At 45.0% G+C, this 14,625-nt stretch overlaps 1 protein-coding gene across 1 annotated transcript in view; it reads left to right on the top strand.

The window, feature by feature from the left end:
• The window catches only part of PLB1 (phospholipase B1), a 194,642-nt gene that overhangs the window by 55,434 nt on the left and 124,583 nt on the right, over positions 1–14,625 (top strand). Inside the window, exons 8-11 of the mRNA XM_006880687.1 lie at positions 9,700–9,762; positions 11,633–11,712; positions 12,489–12,564; positions 14,479–14,583. Coding sequence (XP_006880749.1) covers positions 9,700–9,762; positions 11,633–11,712; positions 12,489–12,564; positions 14,479–14,583 — 324 coding nt within the window. The remainder of the gene's footprint in view (positions 1–9,699; positions 9,763–11,632; positions 11,713–12,488; positions 12,565–14,478; positions 14,584–14,625) is intronic.

Genomic DNA, 14,625 nt, shown 5'->3' with positions numbered 1-14,625 from the left:
TCTTTCCTAACTCATCCTGCCTTCTGAACCAATGCTGTCATTTTGATCTTGAGTGTCAGATTGCTTTAAGGGGTGTGAACGCTCCAGTGGTGGTGTTCACCTTATATACCAGGGGGACTTATCTTAACATCCATCCTTCAGACCAGGAGAAGGATATTGATGTGTAGCTAAGCTGAATCAAAGGGCCTTCTGTAACTGAGAAAGATTGGCTTCCCAGATAGTAGTTTTCCTCCTTTAGTCCTGGTTTCATGTAAGTACAGAATTTAGAGGAAAACAGGATATATACTCTGTCCTCACCCCTTTATCCCATGAGCTCCAGTTGATCTTTAACTGATCCAAATTGCTGCCTATTATTTAGACAGACAGTTTCTTCTAGGCACGTTGACTTTTCCAAAAAAACAACATGTGAAACATGTGGCTTCATTTATTACTGATGGAAGTGATTGCCTATGACGTAATTCCTTAGTGAACTTTCCAGGTTAGGAAAGTGTAAGAGGTGTCTGAGAAACCTAGGCCCCAGTGCTATAAGTATTGCTCAGGTGCACCTAGCCTGGCTTCCACCAAGCTTCCCCACCAGCAATAATAGTCCAATCTCCTGCCCTCTGTCCCCAACTCAGTGACATAGGCTTGAGTGACATTTCTTGAGATACTGCTGTTACTCTCCTACATCATAGGCTCCTGCTCATCTTATAACATACCAAGTCCACATGGACTCCTGACTCTCCCTCAAAACTCCCTCTCTGAGAGGATGGTGGACCCTGGGGGATGCTAATGGAAGCCAATGGAAACGAACTGGTCCCAGCCATCATTTGCTGATCCATGTTCCTAGAGATCTCCTGGTTTCACAGCATACAGACAATGAAGCTTTTGTTGTTCCACTTCATCTTCTGTTGGTTGACTGTTTTCTGCAATGATGAGAGAAATTTACATGCCCTGCTGATCCTCTGCCCCTCCCCTCTTTCTGGTCATTGTGTACACCAACATTTATTAATAAATTTACACATGTCCACACTAAAGGATTCAAACAAGTATTTAGACATTTCTGTAACCCTCTATATATCCACTCAGCCATCACCTGTTAGAATATTCATGCATAATAATTTATTTTCTCTTCTTGAATATAAACATATGCTATTGTATTTATGATGAGTTTGTTCATGTTTTGAGTATGAAGTTGTTCATAATTTTTATGCATGAATGCATTCAAAGATGCTTCCACTCATTAATGATTCTAGACTACATTTTATTACATTCAAACATTTCTTTGTGAATTTTTGCTTCCTTTCATGTATTTATGCCTTCAAGCATTCTTTAATACAGAATGTGTTTCTTTCTATCTGCATATATTGATTTGTGCCATATTTACTTTTGTTAAATTTCAATTAGCCATGCAATCTTAAAATTCTTTCTCCTTTTGTAAAATCAAAATATTACAGTTAAAGCTAAAACACTCTTTAGCCACCACCCCTAAACGGCAATTTCTGAAGAGACAATTCTTGGAAATCTGTGTATCTTTTCAAATCTTCTGTAGATCTATGATTCTCACTTAGATGTGTGTATGACAGAGAAAGATTGAATAGAAATACATTTATACTGCATGTTTCATCAAATAGGTTTTGTTTCCACTCATGAATTTTTTTTCAGATCTAGTCATGTTGATTATAATTTTCCTATATACTAAATACAAATTCACCATGTAAATTTACTACATTTTAACTTGCCATTTCCTTTTTCATGGCCATTTGGCCATTTGTACTTTTTCACTATAGTGGCATCCACTTCCTAAATACATGCCTCCGGAAACACTATGAACTTTGATAAATGTCAATAGTTGTAGAGGGGCTTCAGGCCTTTTGTTCATAGGGTCGTTCTGAGTTGCGCTCAACTCAAAGGCAATCATCAACAACAACAACAACATAAAAGATAGTCTTGTTCATTTACCTAAACATGTGCAAATGGTTTCAAACTGGGTTCAAATGACCTCACCACCATGGAGCCAATTATAGTCATCCACCTGCAGACTTACAGATATCCTTCACCAGATTCCTGAGGTTGTAAATCCTTATGCAAGGAGACTGCCATATTCCTTCCTTAGAACAACTGATGGATTTGAACCACTGACCTTTTGGTTGGCAGCACAACTCTGACACCAGAACTCCTTTGGATTCAAATTAGTGGGTAAAAGAAATTAGGATGAGGAATTGTCACCAAAACCGTATAACATAGAAATCAAATAAAAGCCTATAAAATATTAGAATTCATTGCATGTAATGATTAATGAACACTTTGAATCATTTCTGCATGAAATATGCATACTAGATTGTAACATGAAATTCTGAGTTATGTTCAAAATAGTTTGTGGAAAAAATGCCTATAATATAATCATCAGGTATGTCCAGTTTTGATTCAAATAATTGGAGAAAATTAATTACTGTCGAGTTGATTCTAATTCATGGTGTGCATTTTCAATGGTTGAGTTTTTAGGAAGTTGACTATTGAGCTTTTGTTTTATGGAATCTCTTGGTGGACTCAAAAGTCCAATATTTTGTTAGGCATAGGAGCATAATAATCAATTGTACCAACCAGAGATTCCTTAGTTTCAATCACTTGCCTGTTCACTCTCTCACTCACTGCCATCCTGTTGGAAACGACTCTTAGCTGATCCTCCAGTGAGTTTTCAGAGACTATAAATTGCATAGGAGGAGATTGACCATCTTTCTCCCTCACAGCAGCGGATGGATTTGAGCCTCTGGGTTGACAACTCAACTCCCTATCTACTGTGTCACCAGAGCTCCCTTTAGTTTTAATATTGTTGTTTTTGTTATGTGCTATCCCGTCAACTACAATTCTTAGCTACTCTATGAACAATGAATCTGAACCCTGCCCTACCCTGTGCCATCCTCATCATCTCTGATATACTTGAGCCTGTTGTTATAGTGACTATTCAGTTCATCTCCTTGAGGGCCTGCCTCACTTATACTGACCCATCACATTTCCAAGCATGATGACCTTTCCCAAAGGCTGACTTCTCCTAATAGCATGCCCAAAGTATGTAAAACAAAGCTTCCCTATCCCTGCTTCCAAAGAGCAGCCTGGTTATACTTTCTCCAAGACATACTTGTTTGTCCTTTTGGCCACCCATGAAATATTCAGTATTCTTCTCCAACACCTGCCTGATGTCCTCTAGAGTAGCTGAGCTTGTTTGTATACCACAAGTTGAACCTTGTGGTTTCTGGTCTGGCACACTTGGCCCTGTTGGCCTGGGTTGTGAGGCCCCTCCCTTCACTGTCTCTGAGCGGCTGTTACTCAGAGCCACCATTCACCCCTCTAGTCTTCTGGGCTTGGCTCTGGCCACAGCTGAACTCCATCTGTAAGCTAACCCTGTGGCATAACTCAGCATTCCTCCTGCACAGCCTTTTTTTTTTAAAATATTCTGTAAAACACCTCCCAGACACAATCTCTCCCTCAGTGGCTGTCACAATGTGCCCCACAGAGTCCTGGGAGCCACTGGAGGAGCCGCTGAGGAATAAAGGCAAGTCACGGAAGGCGGGCTCCCAGCTGCTACCGCACTTCTCAGAGTAGTTCTGTTTGTCTGTGTTGCATGTCAGGGAGTTCCCAAAATAAATCATCTATTGGAGAGAAAACTTTACTGTTAAACAGAAATGTGAATAAAGAATATTAAATGATGTCAAGGAAGGATTAAGTCAAACTGATTTGGACAAATATTACCCAATTTAGTCATAATCAAATTACAGAAGTTTCAAAAACTCGCACCATCTATACATTTAAAAAGTTCAATTACAAGAAGCTGAGGCTTTAAGAATTTTAAGCTAATAAACTAATTTTGAATCAGGATAAAAATGTTGAACTGTGAACTACTGTCCTGCCCTGTCTTGAGACTTGGAATTATCTTTCCATTATTTATTATTATTATTATTATTTTTAAAAGACTTAGAATTCTCCTTCCCTAAAAAACCCTTCAGAAGCTCTGGTGGCCTAGTGGTACTGCAATCCCAAAGGCATGCAGTTCGAATCCACCAGCTGCTTTGTAAGAAAAAGATGGGCAATATTCTCCCGTGTGATTTATTACCTCTGAAAATCCACTGATGACTTGATGGAACTCAACAATAGCAGAGAACCCTTAGGGAGCTCTGGTAGCCTACTGTCATTTCAAAGTCACACGAGTCAAATCCACCTGCTGCTCTGTGGGAGAAAAATGAGCAGTCTCCTTCCGGGTAATTTATTGCACAGTGGAGGGTCAGCTATGAGTCAGTACACAACAACAACAGAGGGACTTCTGTTAGGTTAGGTTAATGGACTTAAAGAAGAAATCAGAGAGAACAAGAGAAAGCTTAATGCAGCTTTATTAAAGGGGGGAAAGGGGAGCTCCTGGGTGAGTTCCTCATCCTGGAGAGGGAGGATGGGAAGTCACACTTGAACATACTGGGAAGGATTTTTATAAACAGAGTCTTTAGGGAGGGACATTCCATTCTGATTTACAAGCCACCTGCTAGTTTAGCCAGACAGGCAAGGCCATTTTCTCTTCTTATCTGCAACAGGCAAGGCCATCAGCATTTGAGTTCTGAATTCTTCACTCTTCTCTTTGGCCCTCTTTGCCCAGACTAACAGCCTCAAGGAGCCCCAATGGTGCAGTGATTAAGCATTTGACTGCTACCTGAAGGGCTTGAACCTATTAGTTCTTTGTAGGCAGAAGATGCAGCAGACTCCAGGACAAACACAGGCTAAGCCAAGTCTGTTCTGACCCATGGTGATCCTATAGCACAAAGTAGAACTGTAGTTCTCCGCATAGGACTGACTTTCCTGGCTGTGATGCTTAAGCAAGCAGATGTCACAGCTCTGTTCCTGGAGTGGCTGATAGGTTCAAACCACCGACCTTTTGGCTAACAGCCAAGAGCTCAATCACTATGCCACTAGAGCACCTTCTAGAAGGATTACAGCCTAGGGAATCCTGTCAGGCAGTTCTCGGTCTCATAGAATCACAATGAGTTAAAATAAGCTTTGGTTGTTGGTTTGTTTGTTGTAGAGGCTGGGCCTTAGAGCTTTGGTGGCACAATGGCTAAGTGCACAGCTGCTAACTGGAAAGACGGTAGTGGAACACCGCTAGCAGCTCCACAAAAGGCCTGATCTGTTGTTATAAATATTTCTCCTGGAGGGTGGCCATGTGATGGAATTGATTCACTGGCTATTAACAGCAACAACTTCGGCCCCTTCACAGGGAGCTCTGGCAGCATAGGCGCTGGTGAGTTGTACTGCTGACCCAAAGGTGAGCCAATCTATCAGCCGCTCTGAGGGAGAAAGATGGGCAATCTCCTCCTGTGCAATTTGACAGCCTCTGAAAACCCAGTGGAAGGTCAGCTGTGAATCAATTCTGACTCCATGGCAATTACATTGACTTTAAAAAAAAATCTGATGACTTTTATCGCTCAATCAAATGAAGAGAAAAATGTACAAAATAGAGGAAAATGAAGAGCTCATCAGAGAATTGGAAATTTTGAAAAGAATTGCCAGAAATTCAACAAGTGAAAAATAATAAACATCTTCAAGAGCTGGAGACCTATTAAGGAAGCATTCTTAGGTGCTGTCCAGTTGGCTATGGCTCACAGCCCATCTATGAGCAGTGGAGTTGAGCCTTGTGACCTCCTCATGACCTCTGCAAGCTTGGAGCCTGTTGTCAGTGTCTTTGTGGGAATCCCTCTCCTTGAGGGTCACCCCTCTAACTTTTCCAGCATGATGTCTTTCTCCAAGAATTGGCACATACTGACAATTTGCCCAAAGTATGTGCAATGAAGTTGCACCATCCTTGCCTCTAAGGATTCTTCTGGTTGTACTTCCTCCAAGACAGACTTGTTTGTTCTTTTGGGAGTCAGCAATGATGAGAGGCTCTGGTGGTGTGTTGCAGTATGTATTGCACTGCTAATGGAAAGGTGAATGGTTCAAATCCAGCGGGGGTTGGGGGGAAGGGATGGGCAGTTTTACAGCCTTGCAAATCTGAGGCAGCCTTAGTCACTATGAGTCAAAATTAACTTGATGAATTTGGGTTTTGATTTTGTTTAGAGGGACACACGTGTAGACCTGTGTTCACATTTGCTCTTTTTTAATTTCTTAAGACTGAAGCCATAAGAGAATAAATTGGGAACTCTTTGCTAGGCGCTAAGAGCACCATTCCAGGACTTCCTGGGAAGTCTAATCATCCCAAGGACAAGGGAACAAGTAGGGAAGACCCTGTTACTGGCTTTTCAAATAAATGATAGTCTTGAGCAGCTGTTATAGGGGATGCTTTAAGGGCCTGAACTCATGTTTGCTGCTCTACTTATAATGTGTTAATGAGAAATATCAGAAATCAGAAAATAAAAAATATATATAAGGGAAAAAACCTCAAAGCTGCTGATAGCACAAGAAAATATCCACATTTATCCACTGCAGATGCATTAGAAACAGATGTGTCTGGGAGGACACGCTGGCAGGATGATGCAAGGGCCTAAAAGTGGTAACACCTTCTGACAGAACAGTCCCAATGGCTTGCAATAAATACCAAGGAAACAATTTATGAGAAAACTTTAAACTTGCTTTCAGGCTTGTGTTTGATGCTAGAACATTCTATGAGATCCTAGGGATAGGGATGGGGAATCTAGGCAGAAAAGTACACATTTACATGAAGAAAGAAATTTTCCCCCCTAGCTTTGGGTTCAGTGAGGAGTTTAGGATGTGTGATCTTAAGAGATGAGTGTAATGTCTGCCACTCAAGAAGCAGGAGTGGCATCCAATTCCTAAACAACATGCCTCCAGAAACTCTATGAACTTTGATAGATGTCGATAGTTGTAGAGGGGCTTCAGGCCTTTTATTCATAGGATCGCTATGAGTCGTGCTAAACTCGAAGGCAATCAACAACAACAAAGCACAAAGTAAGGAGCTCTGGTGATCTGGTCCTTGGCAAGTTTCACTGTTAACCCAGAGGCAGCACGTCTTTGGAATAAAGTAGTTTGAACGCATTAGTGGCTTCGTGGCAGAAAGACGGGCAGGCACTTCCTGTTAGGATTTCAGGCCCCAGAAATCTTAAGGGCCATCTACATGACTTGGTAGTGAGTGGGTGAAGCAATTGCTGCATGCTGTGGAGTTGGAATCAACTCATAGCTGACCCTTCAGCGAGTTTTTGGAGGTCCTTACTTGCTTGGGAGGAGACTGCTTTCTCTCCTGCAAAGCAGCTGGTGGAGTCAAAACACCTGGCACTGCGTTGACAGTACAACTCTGTAACACGAGGCCACCAGAGCTTATGCCCAAGTGCTTAGTGGCCCAGGCCCCCTCAGGAGCTGGGGACAAGCACCTTCACTAAAGCTGGGTTCCCACTAGGCGTGGTGCGGGCCCAGAAGGACTTGCTTGGCTGCACCTCTGGTGCCCTCCAGTCAGCTCCAACCTCTGCCCACCCCACGCATGCGCGTGTAGAACCGTGCTCTGCAGCTCTTTCGGGCATTGGTTCCTCGTGGGCAGATCACCAGGTCTTTCCTCTTAGACCCCTCTGAGAGGACTAAAGCCTCAAACAACAGCCAAATATGTTAACTATTTTCATGGAGGTAAACCACCCCCATTGTCAAATGAGAGCCAAGTCATAGCCTACTTTCCCTGGGGTTTGGAGGCTGCACAGGGGAAGGGGGCCCATTTCTCTCCTACGGACCTGCTGGTGGATTTGAACCACGTGAGAGCTTGTTCTTTGGCTTAGCATGTACAACTCCTTGTCTACTAAGTCACTAGAGATGAGGGAAAGTGAACACCGTGAATGCAGGACAGAGGGGCAGTGAGGATGTTTCTAGACAGAGGTCTCAAGGCTCTTCAGAGTTTGATGCCATCCTTCGCTGTACCACAACTGAACTTCTTCCCAGAGGGAAGCCCCCCTCTAACACAAGCATGGGGTGGGGGGAGAGAAGGGACACTCTCCTGTTTTCTCCAAGTGAGTGGGCTGCCCACCTGGGGAATTGGCAGCTGTCTCCAGAGTCACTGGTGTGTCCCCCCCAGGAAACAGAACTCACCCTTCCTTGTCATCTATCTGAGCCAAGTTGCCTCGGGGAACAGTCAGAGTGCTGGCAGCTTAGCAGTTAGTCTCATAGTGAACTTTATTTTTATTTGGTTATTTTTACACTGAAAGAGAAAGGCAAGGTTGAGTTTTTAGGTGCTCTCATGGTTTATTTATTTTTACTACCTGCAAAGGAGGAGGTGTGTGACTACACGTGTGTGTGCATGCTTGGGTGTCTGTGTGTCTTTCTGTGCGCGTGCATGCATGTACATTTGTGCATGTGTGCATGTGCAGCAGGCATACATATTTGTGGATGTGTGTGAACAAACAAGTTCATCCTGGAGAGGGTGAAGCCAGGCTGCTCCTTGGAGACAAGGATTCTGAAGCTTTGCCTTGACAACTTTGGACATGTTACAAGGCAGGATCCATCCTTGGAGGGAGATGTCATGCTTGGGAGGGTGGAGGGACAGTGCGGGAGAAGAAAACCCTCGATTGATTCAGTCACTGGGGTAGTGGGGGTGGGTGTGTCATAGACAATAAGATTGGCAAGGGATAGAGCAGAGTTTAGAGCTGTTGTACATAGGGTCACTATGAGTCGCAGACAACTTGACATCACATAACAACAACAACATGCATGTTAAGTGAATAAATGATGGGTTTGAAGACCCAGCCACCAGGAAACGATTTCGTTTGTTTTTTCTGGGAACTTTCCTCACTCAGAGCAAATGTGGCTAGGAAGGAGTTCTGACAAAAAAGTACCAAGTGGAAATTCTGAGGCCTTAAATCACAGATTCATGCATTCTCCCTTTGGACTTGACTTTCCTCAAGTGAGGATTACAGCAGCCTTTATGAATAAATACAGTCTGTCTTAGACAAGGTGCACCCAGAGTGCACCTTGGAGGCAAGGATAACAGAGCTTCATCTCTCATACTTTGGACATGTTGCTAGGAGAGGTTATTCCTTGGAAAGGGACATAATGCTTGGAAAAGTGGAAGGTCAGCAAAAGAGAGGAAGACCCTTGACAAGACGGACTGTGACATAGTGATTTATAGCTGTGGGCTCAATTATATCAGAGATGATGAGGATAGCACAGCATAGGACAGGGTTCAGATCCGTTGTTCATAGGATCTCTACAGATCGCCATAGATCCATATGGGCACATTTCTGGGAGGGGCTATTCCTTGGAGAGGGACATGGTGCTTGGAAAGGCAGAGGGTTGCCAAAAGAAAGGAAGACCCTTGACCAGGTGAACTGACACGGACTGCCACAATGGGCTGTGTTGTGTCAGGAGGTATGAGGATGGCACAGGGTTCAGGTCTGTTGTTTGTGGGGTCACTATGGATTGTTCTCAACTCGACCTCACCTATCAACAACTTCCTTCAAAATAAGTGTCACAATTGTACTAGAGTGCTTTCTTGCACAGACCTAGAATTTGCCCTTTTCCTAACAATGGAACATCTCACTTGGTAGAGTTTGATTTCCCTCAGCTGGATCATGGGTTGGAGAAGCCAGAGATTAGGCAAAATCTAAGAAGCTCATGGAAGTCTATGAAACTGGAGTCAAGACTTGTTTTTGACACCATCACGTCAGCCAGGGGCAGGGGCAGGCCTCCCTGCCTGAGTGTGGCCATCCTGCCCCGCCCTCTCACTGCTCTCTCTCTTCTCTCTCACAGGAAAGCCTTGTGAAGGACAGCATGGACAAACTGACCAAAACACTGGACTACCTGCACCAGGAGGTGAGGCGGTGGCTTCCATAGCTCCCTAACACTGGAGAGCCAGGCTTCCCAAGGAACACCTTGGTCAGCAAGAGAAACCCCCCACTCCAGGGTGACAGGGAGTCCAGCCTATGGTGGGGTGGAACATGAACTCTGAGGGAGATGAGGGGAAGCTCTCGAAGAGTCTTTCCAGCCTTCCAGATGAAAACACAGATCGGGTTTAGAGCTTCCTATACTTTTTTTTTTAATTGTTATTATACTGCTTTATTTACAAAATTCTAATGCATTGTTTTTCACACAAGATCCTTCCCCTTTCCTTTACTCCTCCACTCATCGAATTGTGCAATCCTATGATTAACACCCCATCCCTTCCCATCCGCACCCCTCTGCTTCCACTCTCCGCCCCCCTTGGATCCTCATACTCATTCTACAATAATGGTTTTATACAATATTTGCCCTTGTGGGACTGAGTTAGTTCACTCAGCATAATGCTCTCCAGTCCCTCCCAAGTTAGGTAGCAATATAAAAAATCATTGTTCCTTCGTGCTGCATAGTATTCCATTATGTGAATGTACCATAGTTTCTCAGTCCATTCGATTGTGGTTGGACATCTGGGCTGTTTCCATGTCCTTGCAATGGTGAATAACGCTGCTAAGAACATGGGCGTACAAGTCTCCATTTAAGTCTCAGTTTTCATTTTCTCAAGGCCTATTCCAAGCGATGGAATAGCTGGGTCATATGCAATTTCTATGTTCAGCTTTTTTAGGAAATGCAAAACTGCCTTCCATAGTGGTTGTACCCATTTACAATCCCACCAACAATGTATAAGAGTCCTTATCTTGCCACCTCCCCCCCAACATTTATTACTTGCTGTCCTGTTAAACTTTGCCACTGTTACTAGAGTGAGGTGGTATCTGATGTTTTCTTCTTTCTTTTTAACTGCTTTCTGTTTGTTTGGGTTTTTTTTTTAAAAAAATTACTTTATACTGGATTGCTCACAAAGTTTGTATACATTGTGTTTCACACTATCCTTCATTCACATTGTGTTTCATACAATCATTCCCATTCATTATGTTTTATAAAATTAATTAACATTGAACTATGTCCCACCACTATCCTGTCTTTCCACATCCCTAACGGATCTTCTCCTTCCCTTGACCCACCATCCCCTGTTTTATGGGTGAAATTTTACAGAACAAATTTGTTTTCCACTCAACAATCCACACACATTTTGTTTCTTCTAGCAATCCCCACAATGCAGCAATGCTCTTCCCACTTCCTCCCTGCACTTCCTGTTTCCATTTGCCCCTCTTTCCGCCTTTTGAACATTGTTGCACTAGAGGTATTTCTGTGAGAGACTTGGGAGAAAGAAGCAATAAAGTGCAGTTTCTCCTGGAGGACTCCATGTCCCACTCTCTCCTGAGGCCAATCTCCAACCAAACTGGGGGTAATGGTAGCCTGGAGGGAGCTGGGAGCCTTTCTGAAAAGTCTTCCCTTTTGGAGCTACCATGATGAGGACGACTGAATGTTCTGGGTATAAAGGGGTAGCTCTATGGTTCTCACCTTTCCATCTGCTCCTCTGGGCGGCATCTCTTTCATGGTGGAGAATCTGCAGGTCCATCTGGAGCGAGCTGGCGAGCTGGTGGCACTGCAGTGAGGAGGTCCCCTCCTCCATCAGGGATGATGAGGGATGCCTTTCTGGAATGGCACTGTTGGCAGCTTTGAGTGGGCATCTCCCACAGAGGCTCACCTGCTTAACAAAGGAGAGCCCCAGCCTGCGGGACCAGAGGCAAGACTGGGCTCAAACCAGGGGTCCCAGAGAGGCATCTGGGCAGTAATGGAGGCTGCTTTGAGAATGCTCACCTTCTTTTCCCTTGTGTCCCCCTCCTAGATCCCCAAAGTGTTTGTGAACTTGGTGGACCTCTCTGAAGCCACAGGGACCTCTCAGTGGCACCAGGGCACAAGGCTCAGGTAAATAGGGACTGGGGTGTAATCAGTGTCTGTCAGAAGTAAGGAAATTCAAACCAAGATAAAGTCGCGTGCGAAAGCTCATGCAGCCAGTTAGCGAAAGACCCAGAAATTTCCTTGCTGAATATGTATGTTTGGGAGATAGAGTTTAAAGGATGAAATCTTTAGTCAGGCTAACGCAATGCGTGATGGTCTACCCCTGCCAGCACGACTTGAGAGGCAGACTGTGGGTTTGGCAAATCTCCTCCAAATGAAGAATTGTTGTTTCTTGGCAACAAAACAGTTCAATTCCCACATATTTAAACTCTTTGGACCTGAACCTACATTTTCTGAGTTTGCACCAGAAAAGAAGGTCATGTACAAAGTAGAAGGACAGCAGCAATTTGATATGGTGGCAACTGGGAGATGGCAGGAAAGGTGGTACAGTGGGGAGAGGAGGCTTTGATGAGGTAGAAAAGTAAGAAGAATAGAGAGCAGGGGAGGATGAGATGGGACGTAGGTTTCAGGTGTGAGGAACCAAGAAGGGAGGAACGTGCTGGGAGAGGGTGCACACTTCCAAGTTCCACCACATCTTTGATGGAGGGGTAGGCTGGGTACCAGGACCCCACATTATACCTTTCTGCCTATACTTCCTTCTCCCCAGCACACATTCCTTCCTTTCTTGTGCCCCTTTGAAAACTTCCAAATTTATTCCAACCATCCCTTCCTCCCCTGAGAGGTATACAGCTGGCGCCCAACACTGCACCCAGATCTCTCAATACCTCTTGATCTGCCTGCAGCTCCTCAGACGAGCCCTGCAGCTGCCTGGCAGAGACGTCAAAGCTGTCCCGCGTTGTCATGCAGTGGTCCTATCAGGTGAGCCCACTTGGGAAGACTAGGCAGCTGGGCTCACCATGGGCGGGGTACCCAAGGAGGAGAACAGGGGTGATAGGAAGAAGCAGGGCACAGCTCAGACAGTGCTAAATTTGCTAATCCGAGACTGAGGGGCTGTCTCTTCTGAAAAGCCTTGAGAATTCTGTCTAGAAACATGCTCACTGCCCCTCTGTCCTGCATTCGGGGTGTTCACCTTCTCTCACCCCTAGTGACCCACAAGAAGATGTACTTGGCAAGGTCAAAGAATGAGCCTCAGGTGGTTCAAATTTGCCAGGAGGTCCCTCGGGAAAAAGGTGGGCACCCCCCCTTCTCCTGTGCAGCCTCCAAAACCTGTGGAAAGTCGGCTATGACTTGGCTCCCTCTTGGCAGAAATGGGGGAAAGAAGGAGTGCAGCTGGGTTAGCTCTCGTGCAAATGGTTAACATATTTGGCTGTAGACCAAAAGGTTTGACAATTTAGCCCTTCAGAGGTATCTAAGAGGAAAGGCCTGGTGATCTGCTCATGAGAAACCAGCAGCTGAGAACATCATGGAGCACAGTTCTACATGTTGGGCTGCACAGTTCTACATGTTGGGCTGCCACCCAAAAGGTCATTGGTTTGAATCCACTGGGCGATCTGCAGGAGAGAGATGGACTGTCGTCCCCTCCCATAGAGATTCACAGCCCTGTAAAGCTGATGCAGCGTCACCGTCACCGTCAGTCAGAAGGAACTTGACAGCAGTGGGTTGGAGTGAAGACCCCAAGAGAGCTGCTGTCAAATCACTTCTTAATAACCATTCAGTGTCCACACTGTTGAACAGGGCAGGGGGCAGGGCTTTGGGTAAAGTCAGCGAAGAGCTTTGCAAATTACTTCTGAAAAGCACTGGGTGATCATTTACTGCTTCTATCCTGTCACCTATGGTCAGTGAGCTGGGTTTGCCTGGGCTATGCCTGCATCGGTGATACCGGTGCCAAGAGAGACCCAGGCTCCTGAATGTGCCCCTACTTGTTCACAGAAGAGGCCCCAGCAGAGCCTGATGGCTCAAGAAAACCATCACAAACAACTCAAAGCATAGGTTTACCACTATATTGAGCATGATGGTTTTGTTTAAATAACAAAGTTGTGTTTGAAGTCATGAGAAAGGCACTTCTATCACTCTGTAAATGACCACGTTTTGGCATGGAGACTAAGGTGCATCTGATACAGGCTATGGTCTTTGCAATCACTTGTCAAGCCTCAGAGAGATGGACAATGACTAGGGAGGATAGAAGGAGAATTGATGCCTTTGAGCTGTGGTGCTGGAGAAGAGTATTGAATATACCATGGACTGCTAAGAAAACAGATTCATCCTGGAAAGGGTCAAACCAGGTGGCTCCTTGGAGGCAAGGATTCTGAGGCTCCACCTAACATACTTTGGACATGTTGTAAGGAGAGACCAGTCCTTGGAGAGGGACATCATGCTTGGGAGGATGGAGGGACAGCGCAGGAGAGGAAGACCCTCTATGAGGTGGATTGATTCAGTGACTGGGGTAATTGGGATGGGTGTGTCGGAGGCAGTGCGATTGGCACAGGATAGAGCAGGGTTTAGGGCTGTTGTACATAGGGTCGCTATGAGTCGCAAGCGACTGGCACATAACAACAACTACAAAGACCCTCCCATCTACAGAATATGGCTGGCTGCTGGTTAGGCTTAAATTTCTTGACTTCCCAGAGAACATAACGTCAGCTTTACCTCTGGTATTGCCTGCCTGGTGGAGCTTCAGAGGAGAGCAAACCTCAACTTAGTTTCTCAGAAGCCTGCATGTGTGAGATGAGAGGAGTTTGAATTTGTATTGAGTTCTGAACAAGTGAGGCTGACCTGGCTGTCAGGGGGTGGGCAGGCTCTGCCTCACTTCCGCGTCTCTTCCTCCCTCCTCAGGAAACCTGGGAGAAGTTCCTGGCCTCCAGCAAGTACAATGAGTACAGGTCCTTCACAGCTGTTTTCCAGCCTCTCTTCTCTGATACAGCCTTGTCATCCATTGTGGTGAGTGAGGACTGTTGGGGAGATAAGAGCGTGTAGATCAGG

The sequence above is a fragment of the Elephantulus edwardii genome, unplaced genomic scaffold (genome assembly GCF_000299155.1).
Source record: "Elephantulus edwardii isolate Elephantulus edwardi_28Jun2011 unplaced genomic scaffold, EleEdw1.0 scaffold00009, whole genome shotgun sequence".
Lineage (NCBI taxonomy): Eukaryota > Metazoa > Chordata > Mammalia > Macroscelidea > Macroscelididae > Elephantulus > Elephantulus edwardii.
Note: the sequence above shows the minus strand (reverse complement) of the source record. Positions and strands in the feature narration are given on the sequence as shown.